The following is a 24,674-nucleotide window of genomic DNA, read 5'->3' on the forward strand; positions in this document are numbered from 1 at the left end:
TAATACAATAGTAGCGGCTCAGAACTGTCTCGATATCATTGACGGAGAATGTCGACTTCCATATAGGGAATAAGGGGAAAACAGCACCCTCCTTCTCCAGATCTCATATTGTATTTATCCACGGACAGCAAGAAATTAGTAATGGATTTCATTACTCTTTGTGTAGCCTTCTCAAGATGAAGACACTGCTCCTGATGGTGACATTAGCTCTGGCTATTGTGGAAGCTCAACAATGTCACGATGATTTCATAGTTAAGATAAAAAAGCAGACTAGGATGGGAAGACTGTGGAAAGTAACAGCTGTGGTCACTTTGAATCTTAAAACTAAACTCAAAGACTGGAAATTGAGCATGGAATTTAAGGATGTGTTACAGAGTAATTTCAGAAGTAGACGTTTACAAAGAGTATCGAAAACTAAAGGACGAAATATCATAACTTTGAAGTCAAAGAAGAAGACAAAGTTGACCAGGAGGAAAATAAGGATTCGTTTTATTGCTAGTTTTATGGAGAAACAACAACAAGAAACTCTTTTGAGTTGTATTTCGTTGTGCGGAGTTGAAGGAAGGACTCGAATTAACACTTGTAATGTAAACAACCCTAAACCAATAACCACCAATGCTGACAAGACAAAAGTAGCCAAGACACTGATGGAGAAACCGAAGCATGAGAATTGGTGTTTAGGTAATTACCATAATCAATTCGTCAGTGAGTGGTTTGATAATGTTACTTACACCAGTGTTTCACGGATAAAACCTAACTTTGATTATAAGTTGCATGACTGGAAATTGAGGATGATTTTTCATGAGCCTTTAGCAACCGATATGAAGACATGGATAACTCATGGTGATGTAGGATCAACTGGTCAAAGTGAAGTGATTCTTACACCAGAATCATGGAATCAAGTTTTTATCCCAGAGAGGTTTTTAATGACTTATGAAGTGAAGTTTAAACATCAACATAAAGGAGGATACTTAAAATGTGCTGAATTTTGTGGTGTGAAAAGTGAAACTAACCGAAACATTTGTGACCCTTGTCCAACAAAATATGATTATAAGGAAGTCTTGGAGAAGTCTCTTCTGTTCTACGAAGCTCAAAGGTCTGGCAACTTACCAGACGATAATCGAATCACGTGGCGTGGTGATTCTGCATTGAACGATGGTCAAGATAACAACATTGATCTCACCGGAGGTTACTATGATGCTGGTGATCATGTCAAATTTGGTTTCCCAATGGCTGCCACCATAACCAACCTTGCATGGGGAATGTTGGAATTCAAGAAAGGTTACACTTCATCAGGACAATACGAATATGGATTGAAAGCTATCAAATGGGGAACTGATTACTTCATCAAATGCCATCCAGAACCTAACAAATTCTATGGACAAGTTGGTGATGGGGATATGGATCATAAATATTGGGGACGACCGGAAGATATGACCATGAACAGACCTACTTACTTCATCGATGAGACCCGACCAGGATCTGAACTTGCCGGCGAAACTGCTGCTGCTTTAGCTGCAAGTTTAATGGTCTTCAGAACAACTGATTTTAACTATTCTGAAGAGCTTCTGAGACATGCAGAAGAATTGTTTTCTTTCGCAATGAAATACCGTGGGAATTATTCGCACTCGATTCCAAAGGCTGCTCCTTTTTACAAGAGCTACAGCGGTTATAATGACGAACTAGCTTTGGCATCATTGTGGCTTTACCGGGCGACTGAAAATCCTGCATATAAAGCCGTCTTTCTAGACGTGTTTGAAACTGAAGCTTTGAAACAATGGCCTGGTGAATTTTCATGGGATAACAAATGGTATGGCGTTCAAGTTCTAGCTCAACGACTGAAAGTTTCTGATAAGAACTATCTCTTCAACTTTCATTACTTGCTTAAACAAACTGATAGACGCACACCTAAAGGATTATTCTACGTTCAAAAATGGGGTACGTTAAGACATGCTGCGAATCTTGCTTTCCTCGCTCGTGTAGCTTCAACAATGGCTGATAAAGATTTCTACAACGAATTCACCCATTCTCAAATCAACTATATGCTTGGAGACACCGGTAGAAGTTTTATCGTTGGCTTTGGTGTAAATCCTCCACAAAAACCTCACCATGCAAGTAGTTCCTGCCCTGATGAAGGCCCTTGTGGATGGGACCAATACAATTCGAAAGACCCAAACCCACAAATCTTATACGGAGCTCTCGTTGGTGGGCCAGATGCAAATGATAACTATGTGGACGATCGCACTGACTATGTTCAGAATGAAGTTGCTTGTGATTACAATGCTGGATTTCAATCAGCTATCGCTGGTTTGATACAATTATCTAAAGAACGAGATTGTTAGAAAAAATAAATGATTTATTATATAATATTTACGGTTTTGGAGTTCAATACCGCCTCAACTAGTCGTTCAGACGTCGTCAGAGACTAATTTTATGGTGTTTAATTTTCCTCACAATTTTTGTTAAAATATCCATTTCAGGCTTTTCTGTACTGCAAATATGATTTATTTTACTCTTCCTCATTACTAGGATTTTCTTTAATAGTCGATAGAAATCCCATTTTGCATTGTAATTGTGAAATTTGTAATTTGAATAAATTATATAACGTTGAAAAGAAAATTCAGAGCACTGCAATTTTTGACAAAGCTTGTTTCAGAAATGTTTCTTTTCTGAATTGAAGATGAAAATCGACCGTTTTATTCTTTGGTGCATAAACCGTTATATTTCATTTATTCTTTTTGTATCAGAAAGAAGCAATGAAAAACAGGCTTTTTTCAAGTTTGCTGAGCTACCTTCTAGAGGCTATTACTTTTATTTCCTGTTTTAAAAAAAAGAACCCAGTAGGCATTAGCACTAGATATAGTCTTCCAAACCTTCGTAGCTAAACTTTGTTGGTAAACGGAAAAAGAAGACTTTGAAATACAACACTAATGCTTAATAAGCTTTATTGATATCTTTTTCTTGCTGGGAATTTTTTTTTTTACTCACGGGGTTGGAAAAAAGGTGAAAGTGAAATTTAATAATCGTGGTAAATTAACAGCGTGTACAACCTTTATCTGTATAATGGCCTTGTTACCTAGTATTTATATGCAATATTTTAATTTCAACCAGAATGTCAGTTTCCACGATTTATTGTTTGTGTTTTATTTAAAATCGAAATAAATTGCTTAAAATATAAACTTTTGGTACCTCATTTTCTTTGCCTTAACGAACTTCCCATAGCTTTCCAACTGGGTTCCGTGTTCCTCCTTGTCTTACCTTATCTGTGAATAAAAGATAAAAATAAAAGAAAAATCAGAACAAAATGTACACTCACTTTGGCGAGATTCACCCCTTCGCAAAACCAAAATAAGAGCCCTAGGTGAGGTTTTAAGATTTCCGTTTTCTATCTATCTCAGTATACTCATTTCTTGCGGCAAAAGAGGCAGAGGTCACTTGATTCGCAAGTTATAAGCAAAATATTAATATGGTTACGCACTCGATTCGTTGCAAGCAAAATATTTATAGGGTCACGCACTAGAAATTGCGAGTTAAAATAGATTAGTAATCAATTCGTAAATATAAAACCCGCAAAACCCCGACAACTGCTCAGCTTGCAAAATCAAACCTAACACTTGCCCAAATTTCCAGTCAATAAAGTCTAGGGAAGTCTAAGGCTTGGTCAGGCAAAAAGGGAAATTTGGGCCAGTCTGTAAAAAAACACGATACTGGCAGGTGCCACAAAATTTTCCTCGCCCCCAAAATATGTCTCTTGGTTTTACCTTATAAAATTTAAAGCGTGAAAATGAAAGTGAAAAAAAATTAGGTCCAAAAAGAGTAGGTAATATCCTGTCAATTACAGTTTGTATGTGGGATGAATTTTGAAATTCACTTGATGACGAGAATCAATTTCTACAATGTGAAAATACAGCAGTTGCTGGCAGGTTCTATGTAAACAAGAAAATCGTAATTAAAATTTCTTTTTTTTCTGCAAACATAACCTTGTTTGACTTTCCATTCAATGCATTGGAAGGTTAGGCAGAAACAACCCAACGGAGGAGGGGGCATTATTTGAGAAAACACCATTATAGGGAAAATGGAAGCTTGTTAACAGGAGAGTTTTGGAAAAAAACAAAAATGATATTATTTGAAATTTGTCCATGTTGAAACATAATGTTTACTTTTCCAAGCAAATTCGACCTTTTCTGATCTATATAAATACAGGATAGCTTTTAAAATGTACCATATGAAAATTTAATTTGGCGAGAAAGGTATTGGAAAAATGCTTCGTACCTTGTTATTAGCTGTGATGACCCTAAGTGCATCGCTGGCACATGGGTGTTTAAATAACTACGAGTTTCGGTTCTTAAGTGAATGGCAAGAAGGAGGGGGATGGAAAACGAATGCTCACATCAAACCAAACTTCGATTACCAACTCCGAAACTGGGAATTAAGGATTGAATTCAAAGAGCCGTTACACCGAGATATGAAAGCTTGGATTGCAAAAGGCTATGGTGGATCTGCAGGACAATCTAAAGTCGTTTTAAAACCAATGCAATGGAATCGAATTCTGTATCCAGCTGGCTTCGATATGTCTTATTTCGTGACATTCAAAAACCCTATTGGTCAAGATCATCTCAAGTGTGTGGAATTCTGTGGGGTCAAAGCTGGAGGAAGTGACAATATCTGCGACTCTGGCCCACCACCTCCAGTTGCTACAACAAAGGCTCCAACCAAAGGACCTGTTGTTACAACAACTCAACCAAAACCAGCAACAACAATACCAACACCTCCACCAAACCCAACGACAACATCTGCACCACTAAAAACCACCACAAAACACACGACCACAAAACAGAAAACTTCTGCAACGTCAAAAACGACAAGAGCTCCGACAACAGTTGCGACAGCAAAGACGACCACTACTTCAAACCCAGGATCGTGTTCACCGAAATACGATTATTCAGAAGTTCTCGAGAAATCCATTCTGTTCTATGAAGCTCAAAGATCTGGCAAGCTACCAGCGGACCAGAGAGTCAAATGGAGACATGATTCAACTATGACAGATGGATCTGACGTTGGCCTTGACTTGACAGGTGGCTATTTTGATGCAGGAGATTACGTTAAATTTGGTTTCCCAATGGCTGCCACCATCACCAATCTTGCATGGGGAATGTTGGAATTCAAGAAAGGTTACACTTCGTCAGGACAATATGAATATGGATTGAAAGCCATCAAATGGGGAACTGATTACTTCATCAAATGTCATCCAGAACCTAACAAATTCTATGGACAAGTTGGTAACGGAAATGCAGATCATGGCTACTGGGGAAGACCAGAAGATATGAAAATACAAAGACCTTCCTTTTATATTGATCAAGGCAAACCAGGATCAGAGCTTGCTGGTGAAACTGCAGCTGCTCTGGCGGCTAGTTATCTTATCTTTCGAGATCGAGGTGACTTGATGAATGCATTGAATTGTCTAACTCATGCTAAACAGCTTTACAACTTTGCTATGAATCATCGTGGTGATTACCATAATTCAATCCCAGATGCAGCAAACTTTTATCGAAGCTGGAGTGGATATAGGGACGAATTAGCTTGGGCATCTTTATGGTTGTTTCGAGCAACTGGAGATGCAACCTACAAAGACAACTTCCTCAAAGAGTTTGACAACGATGCATTCTCTCAAAGCCCTGGTGAATTCTCATGGGATAACAAATGGCACGCAGTACAAGTTCTTGCTCAGCAAATGAAAGTCTCAAACAAAAATTATCTTGGCAAACTCAAATCCACAATACAATCGAAGCCACGATCACCTAAAGGTATGATCTATATCCAACAATGGGGCACATTGAGACATGCTGCAAATCTCGCTTTCCTTGCTCGTGTCGCTTCAACAATGGCTGATAAGGATTTCTACAACAATTTTGCTCGGAGTCAAATCCATTACATGCTCGGAGATGCAGGAAGGAGTTATGTTGTTGGCTTTGGAAACAACCCTCCGAAACGACCCCACCATAGAAGTAGCTCGTGTCCAGTCAATGGTCCTTGCGGTTGGCCCCAGGAGGGCGCACCAGGTCCAAATCCTCAAATTCTACACGGAGCCCTTGTCGGAGGACCTGACAACAACGACAATTACGCAGACGACCGCGGAGATTACGTCAAGAATGAAGTGGCTTGTGATTACAATGCAGGCTTCCAATCAGCTATCGCTGGGCTTATCCAACTTGCTGACGAAGGAGAGTGTTAAAAATAAAGGTTGTTATAAAGGACATCAGATTTATTTTTACATACTGTAAAGTTTATTTTTTTTCTTTACGCAAATTTCACTCTTTTTTGTAATGTGAAAGCTACAACTTTGAATAATAAGTATTTTTATTGACCTCTTTAATGACTTAAAAAAGGGTTTGAATGGGAAATTAAGAAAAAAATACACCCCTCTAGATTGAAAATTAAGACGAGTTTTTTCTACTAGCCAATTAAACATCGGCAATATTCGACACTCCAATTCTTATATTTTATATTCTACAGACCGGCCTAAATTTTCTCTTTTTGCTAAATTTTGTATTAATGTTTATTACAGGGCAATGCTATTAACTTGAAAGTTGATCAGTGTTAGGTATTGATGATAAAGGTATTTTGCCAAAATTTCAGCAAAATCGGAGCAGCAAATATATCTAGATAGTGAACAATAAGCTATATGAATTCTGACCATTCAGCATGACCGTAGTAAATATAAACAACTTCGGACTGAAAAGCTTTTGTTTCAGCTTTAAGCTTCAAAAAAAAATTCCCATGTTTTTTTATGGCTGAGAATTTCAGTTATTTTGTTATTTTCAAGTCAGAAAATTGGTTTATGTAATTATTTTCAGTTGGGACAAAAATTGGAAAATAATTTTCCACCGGGGACGATATTTTGGACAATTTTTTCAGTGGGAAGGGGTCCCAGCGGGTTTGTGAGAGGTGTCACATGATTAAAAGCTATATGGAACACAAATTCATTCATGTGCGAAAGCCCAAATTTTCAACAATCAAACGAAACAAAAGCCTTCATTGGACATCTATCCGCAGATACGTGTTTCTCCCATAATTCATCAGTGCGGCTCGGGTAAGCAAGCATAGAGTGCTCAAAACACTAAGTATCGAGCTTCGCCTGACTATTGTAAAACAGATAATCGACTTGAAAGATTAATAGATCCGCAAAAAAATCGTAAAATTCGTTTCCCAAAATAAATGATAAAACAGTATCTTTATTTCTAAAATCTCTCCGTTTTGCAACCATGAGAAATGTCGCTCGCTTATTTGGAAATCTTAGTTTGTTTGTAGTTTAAAAGGTGAATATCAAGAATCTTTCATTTAGACAAAAAGATAATTCCCGTTGAAATTTATAATTATTCATATCATGAAAATATTAAGAACATCAATCAAATAGTATTTAATTAAAATTTAAGTCTCTTCCAAAAAGATTATGTCATATATAGGAAAGCTTTTCAGATATACTTTGAAGTTTATAAAAATAAAGTCAAACTAAAGTTACGAAAAATTGAAAAAGTTGATAAGCGGTGAATCTACGGCAGACACCAAAAACATCATAGTATCTAAGGTAAAATGTTTGAAATACACATCCGGAAAAAGAAAATTTTACTATAAAATACAAAAAAGCTTAAAACAAATGTTCGTTTTAGCCACATTCTTCATTTTTCAGTTGGATAAGTCCAGCGATAGCTGATTGGAAGCCTGCATTGTAATCACAAGCAACCTCATTTTTGACGTAATCTCCACGGTTGTCTGCGTAATTGTCGTTGTTGTCAGGTCCTCCAACAAGTGCTCCGTGTAGAATTTGAGGATTTGGACCTGGTGCGCCCTCCTGAGGCCATCCGCAAGGACCATTGACTGGACACGAGCTGCTTCTATGATGAGGTCGTTTCGGAGGGTTGTTTCCAAAGCCGACAACATAACTTCTTCCTGCATCTCCTAGCATGTAGTTGATTTGAGAAAGGGCAAACTTGTTGTAGAACTTGCCATCAGCCATTGTTGAAGCAACACGGGCAAGGAAAGCGAGATTTGCAGCATGTCTCAATGTACCCCATTTTTGGATATAGATCATACCTTTAGGTGACCTTGGCTTCGATTGTATTGTGGATTTGAGTTTGCCAAGATAATTTTTGTTCGAGATTTTCAGCTGTTGTGCAAGAACTTGTACCCCATGCCATTTGTTATCCCATGAGAATTGACCAGGGCTTTGAGAGAATGCATCGTTGTCAAACTCTTTGAGGAATATGTTTTTGTAGGTTGCATCTCCAGTTGCTCGAAACATCCATAAAGATGCCCAAGCTAATTCGTCCCTATATCCACTCCAGCTTCGATAAAAGTTTGCTGCATCTGGGATTGAGTCGCTATACTTCTTTCTGTATGTCATTGCAAAATTGTAGAGCTGCTTGGCGTGGTTTTTAAGTTTGTTAGAATAGCCAGTATCTCCCTTTTGTTCAAATACCAAAGCACTTGCGGCCAATGCAGCTGCAGTTTCTCCAGCTAAATCAGATCCTGGTTTGCTTTTATCAATATAAAAGGAAGGTCTTTTTATTCTCATATCCTCCGGTCTTCCCCAGTAGCCATGATCTGCTTTTCCGTTACCAACTTGTCCATATAGTTTGTTAGGTTCTGGATGACATTTGATGAAGTAATCAGTTCCCCATTTGATAGCTTTCAATCCATATTCATATTGTCCTGATAAAGTGTAACCTTTCTTGAATTCCAACATTCCCCATGCAAGATTGGTGATGGTGGCAGTCATTGGGAAACCGAATTTGACGTAATCTCCTGCATCAAAATAGCCACCTGTCAAGTCAAGGCCAACGTCAGATCCATCTGTCATAGTTGAATCATGTCTCCATTTGACTCTCTGGTCGGCTGGTAGCTTGCCAGATCTTTGAGCTTCGTAGAAGAGAAGAGATTTCTTCAAGACTTTGTTGTAATTATAGGTAGAAGAACACACACCTTCCCCTGTTGATGGTGCTTGGGTAACTGGCGCAGGGGCACTTCCATCACAAATTTCTGTATTAGTGCCTTTTATTTTTCCACAAAACTGTGCACATTGGAGATGTCCTCTTGGTGTGTTGGACTGTTTCTTTGTGAATCGAGCAAAATACGAGACGTCTCTGTTAACTGTCAGGATTTGATGATTGAAGTCACCGTATAAGATCACCTCCATTTTCCCTTGTGTACTGCTTTGTCCAGTGGTTATCCAAGTGGTTAAGTGAGTAGCAAGTGGGTTATAGAACACCAATTTGAGGCTCCAATCTTTTAATTCGTAGCTAAAAGTAGGTACTACAACACCATTGGTTGTCCATAGGGAACCTTGTCGCCATTCATTTGCTCTTATAAGTCTGGCATTATTTTGGCACGCCAAAGCCAGGTTGAAAGCTACCAAAAGAAGCACGACGTATTGTAGTGAAGCCATTGTTTGTAGCTTTTCTCGTAGTATCTTCTGTTATCTCGAAGAAGATATACTTTGAAGTGAAGAATTCTGTTCCCAGACAGGCTTTTTATAGGGGTACGAAACCTCCGCTTTAATTGAATATTTGTTCAATAATTGTTTTTTGATAATTGTTCCACGTGAGAGTATTTGGAAGATATAATTAGAACCCTTTCTAGTTTTGCTGACAATAACTGTGTGTCCGATCTAAAGCTATAGATGTTTTTTTATAAGAACATCCAAAATCTCTGAAGCCATTAAAATGTTCTTGGAATGTTCTTAATTTCAACATTTTTGAGTGTTTTTCTGCAATTTACCAATAAATTGGGTATTTTAGAGTTCATAACGCCTTAAATCATTTTACTTGTTCTTAAAATTTTTACCATCAAAGCCTTATGTTCTTATAAATAAAACGTGTAGAGGAAGTGTTAGAAATCAGTAAGTGATTACAGAAAAAAACACCTCTTCAAGATAGTTAGTGACATTTTTGATTAGCCACCGTAGTGGTCGTATATGTTGAATTTATATCATTGTGCATTGTTTCTGAGGGCAAAAACGGTTGAGAAAAAGTTTTCGCTCATTTTCGCGCGAAAGTGGAGACCGGCCTTTAAGGTGGTGTTTGTTACACAATGGTATAAATTTAATATATTCATGACATAACATTTTCTACGGAAACAAACCAGTAGTTGCCAGAAATGGCAAATATGAGATAGAAAATTATTTGAGATTTGCCACTACTGGCAAAAACCGGGATATTTCCGTAGAAAACATTACGTAATGAACATTATGAGCTGCACAGTAAACTGTCGTTTTAGGCTTTCCGTCTCGAATTTTTCTTCCTATTTTACACAGGCCTTATTGGGAGGGGTTGAAGGAAGGGTGCAGATATGGGCAGTATGGACCCTATCACGGGATAGTAAAATATCCTAGGACAATATGAAGGAAACTCCATTAATACTCTCAGTGGTTGCAAAGGCTGTAACTTAAAATCCTACAAAAAAGCCGATGTTGTCTTATTCCGATATCTCTCCAGATTGAACGAAGTTTTATGTGTTTTGAATCGCTTTTTGAGGGTAGACTCGCAGAGCTCTATATATCTCTTTCCTCAGTAGCTACAACGGCTGTTACTTGAAATCCTACGAAAAGCCGATCACCTAATTCTTGATGTCCTGCTGAACACTAAAGTTGTTGTTGTTTTTATGAAATGAATTGGCAATGGCAAATTTATACAATCGTAGCATCTATCTATTTCTGTCTGACCTGACAAACAAAGATAAATTTTATTGACCAATGAAAAAATTAATGGAGAACATTAAAGACTTTTTCATCGATCCTCATTTTTGACATAAGAAATATTTCTTGAATTTTTCGCTGAACACGAAAGTTGTTGTTGTTTTTATGAAATGAATTGGCAATGACAAAGTTATACAATCGTAGCATTTATTTATTTCTGTCTGGCCTGGTAAACAAAGGTATGCCACACATTGGCAAAGTTACATAATCTTAGCGTAGAAATTTCTGGTGTAAAACAAGATGTCTATCTGACCTGGCAAACAAGGATAACAATTGTATTGACCAATGAGAAAATTAATTTGAGCATATCAAAGACTTGGAAGACTATTTCATTGATCCTCATTTTTGACATAAGAAATATTTCTTGAATTTTTCGCTGAACACTACAGTAATGTTGTTGTTGTTTGTTGTCATTTTTTACATAAAACATATTTCTTGATTTCAGATTGAACCAAGGGAACTTGATCACAAAATAAGCTAAAAGATAACTAACAAGGGGGCCTCAAAAGTAATATGTTCCTGTTTTTCCAGACACACTTAATTTCAATCGTCCGTAAAAATTGGGTTCCGATTGTTATATTACCAAATTCAAATTACTTATGATGTAGACAAATTGATTATCTTAATTAAACTGCAGCAAATGTTAATGACCTACTTTTCAGTAGACATGCAATTATGAGGATAAGATATCACTAATAGATGCATCTAAGACGATAAGGCAATAATAGGTAGATAATTTAAATAGGCCTATTATTATCATTTCATAATGACTACAAAATAAACATACAGAACGTCTGACCGTGTGGGATTAGAGAGATGTGTTCGTATTTTTAGGGCTCAAGATGAAACAAACAATCATTCAATTGACTGCTTCAGGAAATTTTTTCCAAACAGAGAACTGAAACCAAAATTGTTTGTTAATATCATATAGTCATTGTTTAAATTTTTTATTCAATGTTAGTAAGAACTGCGTTTTAAAAAATCAAAATAAATAAACGCTAGAAAATTGGTGTTTTTAAGGAAGAAAAGCAAATTAAATTGAGCTTTTCTAATAAAAGAAATTTTTCATTTTTAGCATTGTCCTTCGTCAGCAAGTTGAATCAGTCCAGCGATAGCTGATTGAAAACCTGCATTGTAATCACAAGCGACTTCATTTTTGACGAAATCTCCACGGTAGTCTGCGTAGTTGTCGTTGTTGTCAGGTCCTCCAACAAGTGCCCCGTGTAGGACTACAGGGTTTGGATCAGATGAGCCTGTTTGCTTACAGGGACCATTGACTGGACATGAGCTGCTTCTATGATGAGGTCGCTGTGGAGGGTTGTTTCCAAAACCAACAACATAACTTCTTCCTGCATCTCCAAGCATGTAATGGATTTGGCTTCGAGCAAATTCATTGTAGAAATCTTTATCAGCCATTGTTGAAGCGACACGAGCGAGGAAAGCAAGATTCGCAGCATGTCTCAGTGTACCCCATTGTTGGATATAGATCATACCTTTAGGTGTATACGGGTTTGTACGAATAGCGGTTTTCAAAGTTCCAAGGTATTTTGCGTTGGTGTCAAATCCCATTTTTTCAGCAAGTACGAAGGCACCAAGCCATTTGTTATCCCATGAAAATTCTTTAACATTCGCGTTGAGACCTTGGCTTTGGAAGGAAAAGAAGTTGGTTTTGTAGTTGTTATCTCCAGTTGTTCGGTACAACCATACAGATGCCCATGCTAACTCATCTGTAAAACCACTCCAGCTTCGGTAAAAGTTGGCAGCGTCAGTGATTGAGTCACTGTACTTTTTTTTGTACGTCATGGCGAAGTTGTAAAGTTCCTTGGCATGCTGCAATAAAACTTCTGAATATTCGGAATCTACATCTTTAAAGACCAGAGAACTTGCGGCCAAAGCAGCAGCAGTTTCACCAGCAAGGTCAGATCCTGGTCTGTTTTTATCGATAAAGAAGGAAGGTCTCTCCAATTCCATTTTTTCAGGAGGTCCCCAGTAGCCATGATCTGCATTTCCATCACCAACTTGTCCATAGAATTTATTAGGTTCTGGATGACATTTGATGAAGTAATCAGTTCCCCATTTGATGGCTTTCAATCCATATTCATATTGTCCTGATAAAGTGTAACCTTTCTTAAATTCCAACATTCCCCATGCAAGGTTTGTGATGGTGGAAGCCATTGGGAAACCAAATTTGACATGATCACCAGCATCATAGTAACCTCCGGTGAGATCAATGTTGTTATCTTGACCATCGTTCAATGCAGAATCACCACGCCACGAGATTCGATTATCGTCTGGTAATCTACCAGATCTTTGAGCTTCGTAGAATAGAAGAGACTTCTCCAAGACTTCTTCATAGTCATATTTTGTTGTGCAAGCTCCTGGGTTCTTTGTAGTACTTGTGGAGGACGTAGAAGCCGTGGAGGGTGTAGAAGCTGTGGTTGAGGTTGAAGCCGTTGAGGGCGTAGAAGCTGTGGTGGAGGTGGAAGCCGTTGAGGGCATAGAAGCTGTGGTGGAGGTGGAAGCCGTGGTGGAGGTGGAAGCCGTTGTGGTAGTCGATGCTGTGGTGGACGTTGTGGTAGTTGTTTGTGGAGTCGAAGTGATTACAACAGATCCACCACATATCTTTTCAGTCGTACCTACTTTAGTACCACAGAACTGGACGCATACCAGATGTTGACTTCCTGATCCAGGGTTATTTTCAAATGATGCTGTGTAGCTGTGCAGAGAGCTGTTTTCATCATAAGGATTCAGTTGCTTATTCCATTGTTTTGCTGTTAGAGTGATTTTTGTTCGTCCTTTAGTCTCGGTGGTAGGATTTGCTCTGTAAGTTTCAAAATCAGCAGCTAACGGTTGTGAAAATTCCATTTGGATTTGCCAGTTGTCCAGCTTATATTCAAAGTTTGGTTTGATTTCACCTGTGATTTTGTATAGGCTTCCGACTTTCCAAGTGTTTCCGTATTTGTATTCGTAGTTGTTAAGACAACTTTGAGTAGCTGGTCGAGTAGATAAAGTGGATGTTGATTGAGTTGAAGCAACTGTCGTTGTTGGTTGTATCGTTGAAGTGGATGTTGCAGCTTCGGAAGTTGTTGGTGTTGTTGATGTTGTGATAATTGTTCCCTCGTCACACATATTGTCACCCGTTTCTGTCGTGCCGCAAAATTGAGCGCATTTTAAGTGGTTGAATGGATCCTGCTTACTTGCAAATAATGCAGTGTAAGATATAGTCACTCCTTTGTGTAAATACGCTGGCTTATAGTTTGGCGAAATATTTACAACACTTTGTTGGGCCGTCCCAACTCCTGCTCCATTCACGGAATGAACAGTTATATCTTTGGCCAATGGTTCATTAAATTCCAATCTCAAAGTCCAATCTTTGAGTTTCAGTTGATATTTCAGTTTTACGTTTCCATTGATGGCCCAATATTCATTCTGAAACCATTGGTGAGGGTCTTGGTTGTATTCATAGTTGCTTTGGCAACCAAAGATGGAGCTGATGGCTGCTACAAACAAGAACACTGCAACACACTTCATGGCGAAGCTTTTAAAAGACTTGTATCTCACTAAGTGAAGATACAACTTCTTGACTGAAGATTTTGAGTTCGATCCAGGTCTTTTATAGAGATATGTCAACCACATTGTATTTTTCATATACGTGTTTTATTCCGGTTTATAAATCTCATTACGTTTGATGCCTGAATTTAAAAACTGATTGTTTCGGATACTGACAAGGTTAGAAATCAGTGTCCGACATAATGACAAAGAAACTATTGAATTATAAAAGAAGAAAAAAACAATGGATCAGTTTTCCGTAGCAACTTTCCAAGCTCCGTATTTAAAGACAAAACACCTACCAATATGTAGTATTGTCAGTCAATAGTCTATAAAAGGAAATTTACATACCACTTAGAGTCTTTGTCGGACGACTGAGATCTGCTTTAGTATCCGTGAGACGAAAATCCTCTTTTTGAAATTGGCATCATTGTATCAGGAACATCGAACGTGATGTCCTGATTTCCAATTCCTCAGATAGGAAGACTTCATCTTTGTCCGAATCTTAAATGAATGAAAACGATAAAAGCATTACTAATCATCAAAACATAATTTGCATGGCAATCGTTACAGGTTTTTGGGGGTTGTCTGTAATATATAAAGGGATTACTATTCATCAAAATATACAACGTTCCTGGCAATCGCTTACAAGCTTTCAAGAGATTACACATATATGAGAACGTTTGACGCAGGGTTAGTATCTAAAAACTCAAGTTTACTTATAAAAATTATTCAAAACGAGACTCATTGAAATATAGATATTATTTTAGGTCACGGGTAAAAAATATTGTTAGATGGTGTATCGTTTATTGAAAATTATTTTCTGCTGACTATTAATTTCCACCAATCATTTTAGACAATTTACCCGAATCATTTTAGACTACTAAGATCATTATTCATTTAAAATATTGTTAAAGTATGCCTGGAAGCCCGGCGTTACTTGAAGTAGTCAATGGTTTACTGGTGAAACTGTCTGTTACACCTATTCGTTAATTTCAGACCATAAAAAAGGCATAAAAAGTATCAAAAAATTCACCATCATTGTTAATGAATAAGAATCGAATTTTCAAAGAGTTTGAATAATATCTAATTAGGAATATATCTGTATGGGTGGCTGGGAGGAAATTTAATCAGCATCATCCGTTAAAACAATCTTCTTCATTGAAAACTGTAATAAGAGGGAGAATTGCCGATACGTGATTACATTAGTATCATATTTTGTATTTATTTATTTATTTATGCCTAAGTCTAAGACACCTTTTCGATGATTTCAAGTTTAAGGTATCTCATGTATTGTTTCTGCAGAAGTTTAAGACAGAAATACTTGGAGATTAAATTTTGAATTTATGAAGTGTACCTGGAACCCCGACGTTTACTTACAGTAGTCAACAGTTTGCTGGTGGCTGAGATTATAAAGATGAACCGATATGTGATGCCATATTACACCTATTCGTTAATTTCAGGCGTCAAGAAAGGCATAAAAAGTATAGAAAAATGTGTTCTTAGTTCCCATATTTTCCAGCAACCTTCAAGCAACAGTGTATACTCTTAGGTTCCAAATGAACCCCTCCCCGTTAATTAAAATGGTGAAAAATTTTCAACACCCCCTCCCCCACCCGTTTATTCGAACCCTCCTCCTTTATTCGGAACCTAAGAGTACACCCTATGAATGATATCTAATTAAGAATACGACTGTAGGAAATTTAATCAGCGTCATCATCCGTTAAAATAATCTTCTTCATTGAAAACTGTAATAAGAGGAAGAATCTTCTTCAACTGTAATAAGAGGGAAGAATTGCCGATACGTGCTTTTGTAGCATTACATTAGTATCATCTTTTGTATTTAGAAATGTCTGTCTGTGACACCTTCTCGATAATTTCAGGTTAAGGATTGCTCTATATGATATTTCCGTAGAATATAATCTACCATTGAAAAAGGTTTTACAAGGATAAAATCAAAACGTGACTTGGTATACCTCATCGCTAAAAAATTCGTCGGCAAATGGTGGCCCTTTCTACAACACCCCCCTGTTGGCATTTATTATCGGCCTTAACTGCGGCAAAATTACTTGAAAAATGCAGTGTGTCAAAAAGTGTATGAAGTGTATTTATATTTTATAAAGTGTCAATTTTTGTACAGTAGAGTCTTTTTAACTCGAACCTATTACTCAAAGCTCTCCTTAACTCGACCAAGTTCTTTGGTCCCTTTAGTTAACAATGCGATATAAACCTTGCTGCATTACTCGATTTCCTTAACTCGAACAAACTTTTGTTCCCCATGCGAGTTCGAGTTATCATTATTACTCCATTATCTAAAAGCAGCATCAATTTTTCACCATTTTAAAAAATAGTGGGATTTTTAGAAAGACGAAGATTACCTCAAGGGCTATATACACTAAACAACATATTTTCGAAACAACATGTTAGTGAGTACTAGCAATCTATATTGTAAAGTGCTAACAATATTATCGACAATGTGTGTAATAAGCGTTACTGAAATTGTTGAAGAAAAAAAGAGAAGAGAGACTTCCATGGATTCATTATAGAGACTTTGGATTAACATCGAATGAAACGGTGGAGAGCAAAGGATTTTCTTTCCATTGTTTCAGAAAACAACTGATTTAAAGGCTTTGTTCGCAAATGACAAATGCCAATGGCGGCTCGAAAGAGTCTAATTTTGAAAAATGATTGTTCACCAGTACGGGAAGATGTTTTCGTGATAAATCAGAGACGGATTTCTGGCATCTTTGTGTTAAGGATTCCTTAATTAACAAACGCAACGGTAAAATATATGACTGGTATAAGAATTATTATCAAAAATATCGTTATTATCGTAATTTTCCTTCCTAATAAATTCTAAAAAGGGGAAATTAGCTCATACTCCCAAAAAACTTCTGATAAGAAAGAATTCTACCTTAAGTCAAAAATTAGTGAAACTTTTAAAGCCATTTTTTATGAATTTGCAGTCAACTTCGAAAGCTTCTACAATACCAGGTAAAGATGAACTAGAAAGATTTAAATTGCGAAGGCAAGTCAAAGATTTTGAGCTATAGCTTAGTTTGCTCCTAACCACCAATAATTCTAATCTTTTGTTTTTTAATTTTAACAAATGTGATTTAAGAGTAATTTTTCCTAAGAGTCTTCAGGTTGTGATACCTCACCCTCTTGGATTTTGCTGAAATTTGGACAAGATTACCTTGATATTTCAATTAAAGATACAGCGTCTCAAAGATAGGCTACTAGGCAAAAATTGACCCCTTAAAATCATGAACTCTGGTAGGGAGTAGATTTTGAAAGCCAATGAATTTTTATTTAAGTACATTAGAAAGCTGATTTACAGTGGATTTCAAGAAACTTTTGTAGGGAATCAGAAAAAATCAAATTGAGTCTCCAAAATTTTCCCCGAAAATCTCTAGCACCTCCTGTAGAGGGCTTCAAAGTTTGCGTAATCTGGGTTTGGAAGCACTTTTAGCTGTCTGCTGATGGTCCTTGTGACTTTTTTGAAGTAAACTCTGTACCTTGAATGGTTTACTGGTGGATTTTTGGTCTTCTTTGCAGGGCTGTAAATGCAAAAAAATTTTTTTTGCAAAATGAAACAAGTAAAACCGTGCGATACTGTGGAATTTTTCGAATGAGCTGAGTATAGTTTTTTCTACCCTCTGTATCGAATGACATTTTGAAGGTATAAAATTACCAAGTTATGTAAATTTTGTGATGCATAATTAACGAACAATTGAAACGTTAATTACATGTCTAAGGGTAAGTTTATAAGAGGAAGATTTTTAATAGGATGTCTGATTCATTATAATTTATCTACCCACGCTTGCTGTGTGAATGATGGTGATAATTGATATCCAGCTAATTACCATCAAGAATGTACAAGAAGTGTTTCTACTCTCATTGCTTACATCTTTTTTTTATAAGAACCATATAGTAAAATCTTTGATGAGGCTCGGCTTTCCAAGATAAATGTAAGACCCAAAAAATCATGTATTTCGGGGGGAGAGGGGTCTTCAAAAAAACCCTACATCACGTTATAGAGCTGTTCAAACTGAGCAGAAAATGTATCACAGCAAATTTCCAACTTTCTTAATTAAAAAGTTTTGTGGTAAAAAAAGTATTAAATTTTGCATGAATTATGCACAAATTCCCCATTTTTCCTTCTTTTTTTTTTGCCACCAAAACGCCTAAAGGGCCCTAAAGCTCTGATCGATAAGCTTTGATAAAGACATTAAAAGCTCATTGCTCTGATCTTTTTTTTTGAATTCCGCTGTAAAAGCTTCTAGCTTTTAAAAGTCCAAAAATAGTTTGATCTTATTTTCATAAGATGGGGGGGGGGCAGTGATTTTATCATTTTATCAACTGACGGTATGTGCGGCGAAATAATTGGCTTTTAGAATCGCACCCTTACAGTGAAGCGAAAAATCGGTGAAATTCATACCCTTCCAAAACTAAAGATGAGATAATTGTTATTTTCATAACCTATTTTTCGTATGATATCTTATTTTAGTGTGGCTTTTATATGTAGTAACTTTATTTTCCCATGTCTGTTTATATATCCAGAGTCAAAAAAGTTTGTTGATGAATGCTTCTTTTTAATTTCCCCAAATATTATTCTTATCCATTTGAAAAATCTCCTTTAAAAAAGTCCTTTAAGGTATTTTTACGATTTGGTCGATTGTCACCCTGGTTTTCGTCCTGGTATTTTTATACTTATATATATTTTGATGTCAGGGTGAATCTTTTCGGACTTGCTTTTGTTTTGTGGTTTTTAAAATTATCGGCTGGTTATGAATTGTTATACAGTCTCTTACAGTCTGTGCCACTAACTCGGTCGGGAAGATTCTTCCGAACGGGAAGAACTTACTCTAATTTTTTCTGCCCGTTTGGGAAGATTCTTCCTCTTTGGGAAGTTGAAAATTGACTGAATCTTCGGCAAAGCTGTACGATGACCGGCGAAAGTTGAAACTTTTTGGAGGTGAAAAAGCATCAAATTCTAAGGTTTTTCACCGAAAGAAAAGTAAACTTTACCGTAGAAATCTTGTTAAATTGTGAAAATACTGCGTAAACTTCCCAAACGGGAAGTTCCAACCCGATCGAATTTTCCTTATTTTCCCGATCTGGAAGTCCATTTTTTAACTCTTACCCGTTTGGGTGTCAAGTTAATTTCCCGTTCGGGAAGGTTCTTCCCATTTCGGAAGAATCTTCCCGATCGAGTTAGTGGCACAGACTGTCTTATTCGATTTCTAAGGAACAATGAATCTTCTTCGTATAAGAGAAAGATTCGAATTACAGGAAGTATTTCAAACCATTTTCCAGCCCCGGGAAAGATTCGAATAATAAAAGTTCGAGTTAGAGAGAGTTGACTGTAGACACAATTCTTAAAAGAAAAAGCGTGTCAAAGAGAAGAGTAGAATTGCAAAATTACAAATTCAAAATTGTTTGAGTGTGTTAGTTTTCACTAGTTTATTAATTTTTCACAATCGAAAACTTTTCCACAGCATAATTGAATTGTAACATCTTAACTATAATATAGGTTGCTGAGAAATTTCTATTCAGAAAGTGTTAATAAATATTATATTCCTAATCAAAATAATAGAATTCCAATTCATACTCGGATGAAATCAGATCAAAATCCAGTCAAATTTTACAGGCTATAAAAGAAGGGGATCCAGGCAAACACAAAATAATTCTATTGGCAAAAAAACAGCAAGTCAAGATGTTATTGACTTGGCTCCCAATAGCTAGTTTTATGCTGGTTGGAATTAATGCGACATGCTTGAATAATTATCAATATCAGTTCACAAGCGAATGGAAAAAGGGGCAAGGCTATAGAACCAATGCCATCATTAAAACCAACTTCAACTATCCTTTGAAAGACTGGACTTTGGAAATAGAATTCGACCAACCCTTACTACAGCCTTTGACAAGTTGGGTTACGAAGGGAGATAAAGGAAGACGTGGTCAATCTACAGTCAAACTAACACCAGAACATTACAACAAAATTCTCAACCAATGGAATACCCGTTTTGAAATGTCATATTTTGTTGACTTCAAGAACAGGCAAGGAAGGAATCATATCGTCTGCGCTCAATTTTGTGGAACAAGAACAGATACGGGAGAGAAGATATGTGATACTGCTCATGTAACCACAAGGAAACCTACAACACCAGCCGCAACACAGACAACTCGAGCAACAACTCAGAAAACCACTCGAGCCACAACTCAGAAAACAACTCGAGCCACAACTCAGAAAACAACTCGAGCCACAACCCAAAAGACAACTCGAGCCACAACCCAAAAGACAACTCGAGGCAAAACCCAAAAGACAACTCGAGCCACAACCCAAACGACAACTCGAGCCACAACCCAGAAGACAACTCGAGCAACAACACAAAAGACAACTCGCGCTGCAACTCAGAAGACAACTCGAGCAACAACACAAAAGACAACTCGAGCAACAACACAAAAGACAACTCGAGCCACAACTCAGAAGACAACTCGACAACCCACTCTGAAAACAACCAAGAGATACACAACAAAGCACACAACCAGACACCCGACAACTAATAATCCTACAACAAAGAGATTTACCATAACTTCTACTCCGACTGCAAGAACCAGCAAGAACACTCCAACCACAACAACGACCACTCCAACCACAACAACGACCACTCCAAACGCAACAACGACCACTCCAACCGCAACAACGACCACTCCAACTACAAAAACCACTACAACTCAATGCAAACCAAAATACAATTATCCGGAGGTCCTCGAAAAGTCTCTTCTCTTTTATGAAGCACAAAGATCTGGTAAGCTACCAGCCAACCAGAGAGTTGAATGGAGACATGATTCAACTATGACAGATGGATCTGATGTTAGTCTTGACTTGACAGGGGGTTACTTTGATGGCGGAGATTATGTCAAATTTGGTTTCCCAATGGCTGCCACCATCACAAACCTTGCATGGGGAATGTTAGAATTTAAGAAAGGTTACACTTCATCAGGACAATATGAATATGGATTGAAAGCCATCAAATGGGGAACTGATTACTTCATCAAATGTCATCCTTCTGCACATAGACTATTCGGACAAGTTGGTGATGGAGATGTAGATCACTCTGCTTGGGGAAGACCAGAGGACATGAAACTACTTCGACCAGCTTATGATATTGATGAAAACAGACCAGGATCTGACCTTGCTGGTGAAACTGCTGCTGCTTTGGCTGCAAGTTCTCTGGTCTTTAAAGAAGTAGATGCCGATTATTCAGATGTTTTATTGCAGCATGCCAAGGAGCTTTATTCATTTGCAATGGATTTTAGAGGACTCTACCATGAATCAATACCAGATGCCACCGAGTTCTACAAAAGTCACAATGGATACAAAGATGAGTTAGCTTGGGCATCTTTATGGTTGTTTCGAGCAACTGGAGATGCAACCTACAAAAACAACTTCCTCAAAGAGTTTGACAACGATGCATACTCTCAAAGCCCTGGTGAATTCTCATGGGATAACAAATGGCATGGGGTACAAGTCCTTGCTCAACAACTGAATGTATCTGATAAGGATTACCTTGGCAACCTAAAATCAGCTTTAGAACAACCAAAGAAAACAGCCAAAGGTTTATTCTATGTGAAAAGATGGGGACCGTTGCGCCATGCTGCGAATCTTGCTTTTCTTGCTCGCGTGGCCTCAACAATTGTTGATGACAAGTTCTACAACGAATTTGCTCGAAGTCAAATCAACTACATACTCGGAGATGCAGGAAGAAGTTATGTTGTTGGCTTTGGTACAAATCCACCACAGCAGCCCCACCATAGAAGTAGCTCGTGTCCAGTCAACGGTCCTTGTAGTTGGGACAACCTGTTCTCATCATCACCCAATCCTCAGATCTTATATGGAGCTCTTGTTGGTGGACCAGATGCAAATGATCGTTACACAGATAAAAGAGCTGATTACATTAAAAATGAAGTCACCGTTGATTATAACGCTGGATTTCAATCAGCTATTGCTGGTTTGATCCAACTTGCTGAAGAAGAGAATGACTGTTAATTTTTTCATATAAACTATTTTTCTTACAAGGTGAGACGTCTAATAAAGCATGATACGACGCTTTTTCTTAATCAATTTCGAAATATCTTCTTGAAATTATTTCAGTATTATCTGTCTTGTTTTTAAATTTTACAAGCAGGAACGAGTACGAGGGCTAGCTGCTAAATTCTTGAAATTCGCTCAAGACCCTGAAACCCTGAAATAAGTGTTGACAAAATAAATAAAACACCTCAAGGACCTCAAAAGGTTTGACCTTAGAAGGATGTGTACAAGATTTCAATCGATTGGAACATTTTCAAAGTGTCCATTAGTCTCGTTTCAAATATATAAGCTAAAATGAAGTATAAGCAGTATAAGCAGATGATATTCTCAACCTCCATACATTATATCGATCCTTCTTCCCGTTTTGGCGGTGTTCTCTAGGCCCATAAAAGAATATACTTACCCTAAACCTAAGGATCAAGTGAGAAAAAAATTCAACCAAATTGGAAATGTTGCCCGAAAGCATTGTCTTTTTTTTCTCATTTTGACGGATAACTGTAATTGACATACCAGTCAACACTCTCTAATTCGAGCCTCTATTATTCGAAGTTTTCTCTAATTCGAACTAAAATATTGGTCCCCTCAGCTGAAAAATGTTTTAAATTACTCACTGTAAGTCGATGGTTCGAAGTTTTCTCTAATTCGAACTAAAATATTGGTCCCCTCAGCTGAAAAATGTTTTAAATTACTCACTGTAAGTCGATGATTCGAATCTTTCTCTAATTCGAACAAATTTTTTTTTGGTCTCTTGAGATCGAATTAAAGAGAGTAAACTGTACCAGCAGCGGGCGAGACTTTAATTGAAGTTTTACAGATAGTCTTCGCTGGAGAATTTTTATATAAAGTTCGTGACTCTCGCTAATTCGAACTCGAACGGGGAATCTAATTTGTTCGAATTGCAGAAAGATTCCAATTATAGATAGCGTTTTAAGAAGGTTTCCCCTCCTTGACGGGGACTTAAGTTATAGTTCGAATTATAGAAAGAAGATCTTCTGATGATGACCTCTTGTGAGTGAGGTCGAACATATAGTTTTTAATAAAAAACAAAAATGCTTCTGGTTATTCTGTTTGTCATAGAAAGAAGAATAAAAAAGTGTTCTTTCTTCCTGACTGACATCGCTCTACACATGTATTGAGCACTGTAAAAAACTGAAGAAATACTTCCTAACTGAATAATAAAAGTTCGAGTCAGGGAGAGTCACTTGTATTAACAAGTAGCTTATCGTAATAGTAAAATGTCGAATAAGAGAGCATAAACTGGACAGTTTGATAGGTCTCAGAATGTTAGAAAAAGTTTTCATGGGTCAACCGATACAAAATTCAAAGTTTGTACAGCGTATATAAACATTGATATAACTAAAGCCTGATGTCAATTAATTTATAATAGATTGTTTATAATAGAAAGTGTTATCAGTAGTTTAAGAATTTATCGATAAAGTTGCTAAGGAAACGCATATGTACACAAGCGAAGCGTGAAAAAAAGTTTTATTGCAGAGTCGTCTCGAACGGGGTTAGCCCCCCCAGCGGTCGATTATCTTTATGGTGGGGGGCCGAAATTAAAAGGGCGCAAAAAGACGCCTCTGTTTACTAATTTCATACATGTCCAGATTTAGTGTAATGAAGGCAAAGTGTTAATAAAAGAGAGAAAACACCCCAAAATTTTCGTGCGCGCTTCGTTCGCGTAAGTTTTAACAAGCAACATGCTGAATGGACCTACCTGATGATGAACGTTAGATAGCAATGCGAAAAGAAGAATGAAAAAAAAATCAGTCAGAAAATATAGCGTTTAGCGAAAATACACAACGCAATAAATTCATCATTGATTGTTGATGGGGGGGAAGGGTTGTAGGGAAATAATGAATAGGAAGTTCTGGTCGCTAAAATCAGTTTTATTGACAATTGAATCATGCTTGATGGTGAGCATTGTTATGAATAATGTTTTTGTGTTTTGTGTGGAAAACATAGAAATACAATGAAAAAATCTAATGAAAATTTGCAAAAACAGCGATTTCCAGCATTTTTAACCGGAAAAAAATTTTTCTCAAAAATCGAACTCGGCCATGTTTTGAGCATTGCGAATACGCATCTTTCTGCAAAAAATCAGAAAAAACTAAGGATGAAAATTTGAGAAAATAAAAAAAAACGGTTTTTCCGGCATATTTCCAGTATTTTCGGCCAGAAAAAATGTTTTTAGAAAATCGGGCTCCGTCACATTTTAGGTATTGTCATATTGCATCAGTGTGCAAAATTTCACAAAAAATATAAAGTACAGCTTGA

General features: G+C 37.1%; 5 protein-coding genes and 1 long non-coding RNA gene across 7 annotated transcripts in view; 3 read left to right on the forward strand and 3 right to left on the reverse strand.

Moving 5' to 3' along the window:
• The window catches only part of LOC136800222 (uncharacterized), a 68,384-nt gene that overhangs the window by 26,786 nt on the left and 16,924 nt on the right, over window positions 1-24,674 (reverse strand). The window contains exons 3-4 of the long non-coding RNA XR_010845684.1: window positions 14,651-14,803; window positions 3,190-3,263 (exon numbers count right to left, since the gene is read on the reverse strand). This is a non-coding gene — a long non-coding RNA (uncharacterized lncRNA). The remainder of the gene's footprint in view (window positions 1-3,189; window positions 3,264-14,650; window positions 14,804-24,674) is intronic.
• On the forward strand, window positions 177-2,342 carry LOC136800076 (uncharacterized). Its single transcript, XM_067056685.1, has one exon. The coding sequence runs from the start codon at window positions 177-179 to the stop codon at window positions 2,340-2,342; it is 2,166 nt and encodes a 721-aa protein (XP_066912786.1).
• Window positions 4,230-6,364, forward strand: LOC136800219 (uncharacterized). The gene has a single exon (XM_067056840.1). It carries the CDS (start codon window positions 4,262-4,264, stop codon window positions 6,230-6,232), a length of 1,971 nt encoding a protein of 656 aa, XP_066912941.1. The 5' UTR covers window positions 4,230-4,261; the 3' UTR covers window positions 6,233-6,364.
• Window positions 7,360-9,494, reverse strand: LOC136800213 (uncharacterized). The gene has a single exon (XM_067056833.1). It carries the CDS (start codon window positions 9,440-9,442, stop codon window positions 7,664-7,666), a length of 1,779 nt encoding a protein of 592 aa, XP_066912934.1. The 5' UTR covers window positions 9,443-9,494; the 3' UTR covers window positions 7,360-7,663.
• On the reverse strand, window positions 11,666-14,330 carry LOC136800215 (uncharacterized). Of its 2 annotated transcripts, XM_067056835.1 has the most exons (2): window positions 12,034-14,330; window positions 11,666-11,865 (listed from the first exon to the last, which is right to left on the reverse strand). In XM_067056835.1, the coding sequence occupies exons 1-2, from the start codon at window positions 14,279-14,281 to the stop codon at window positions 11,822-11,824; spliced, it is 2,292 nt and encodes a 763-aa protein (XP_066912936.1). In that variant the 5' UTR covers window positions 14,282-14,330; the 3' UTR covers window positions 11,666-11,821. The 2 variants fall into 2 exon arrangements, with proteins under 2 accessions (XP_066912936.1, XP_066912935.1); XM_067056834.1 differs by having other exon boundaries at window positions 11,708-14,330.
• Window positions 19,990-22,359, forward strand: LOC136800217 (uncharacterized). The gene has a single exon (XM_067056838.1). The coding sequence runs from the start codon at window positions 20,019-20,021 to the stop codon at window positions 22,353-22,355; it is 2,337 nt and encodes a 778-aa protein (XP_066912939.1). The 5' UTR covers window positions 19,990-20,018; the 3' UTR covers window positions 22,356-22,359.

The sequence above is a fragment of the Clytia hemisphaerica genome, unplaced genomic scaffold (assembly GCF_902728285.1).
Source record: "Clytia hemisphaerica strain Z4C2 unplaced genomic scaffold, Clytia hemisphaerica genome assembly, whole genome shotgun sequence".
Classification (NCBI taxonomy): Eukaryota; Metazoa; Cnidaria; class Hydrozoa; order Leptothecata; family Clytiidae; genus Clytia; species Clytia hemisphaerica.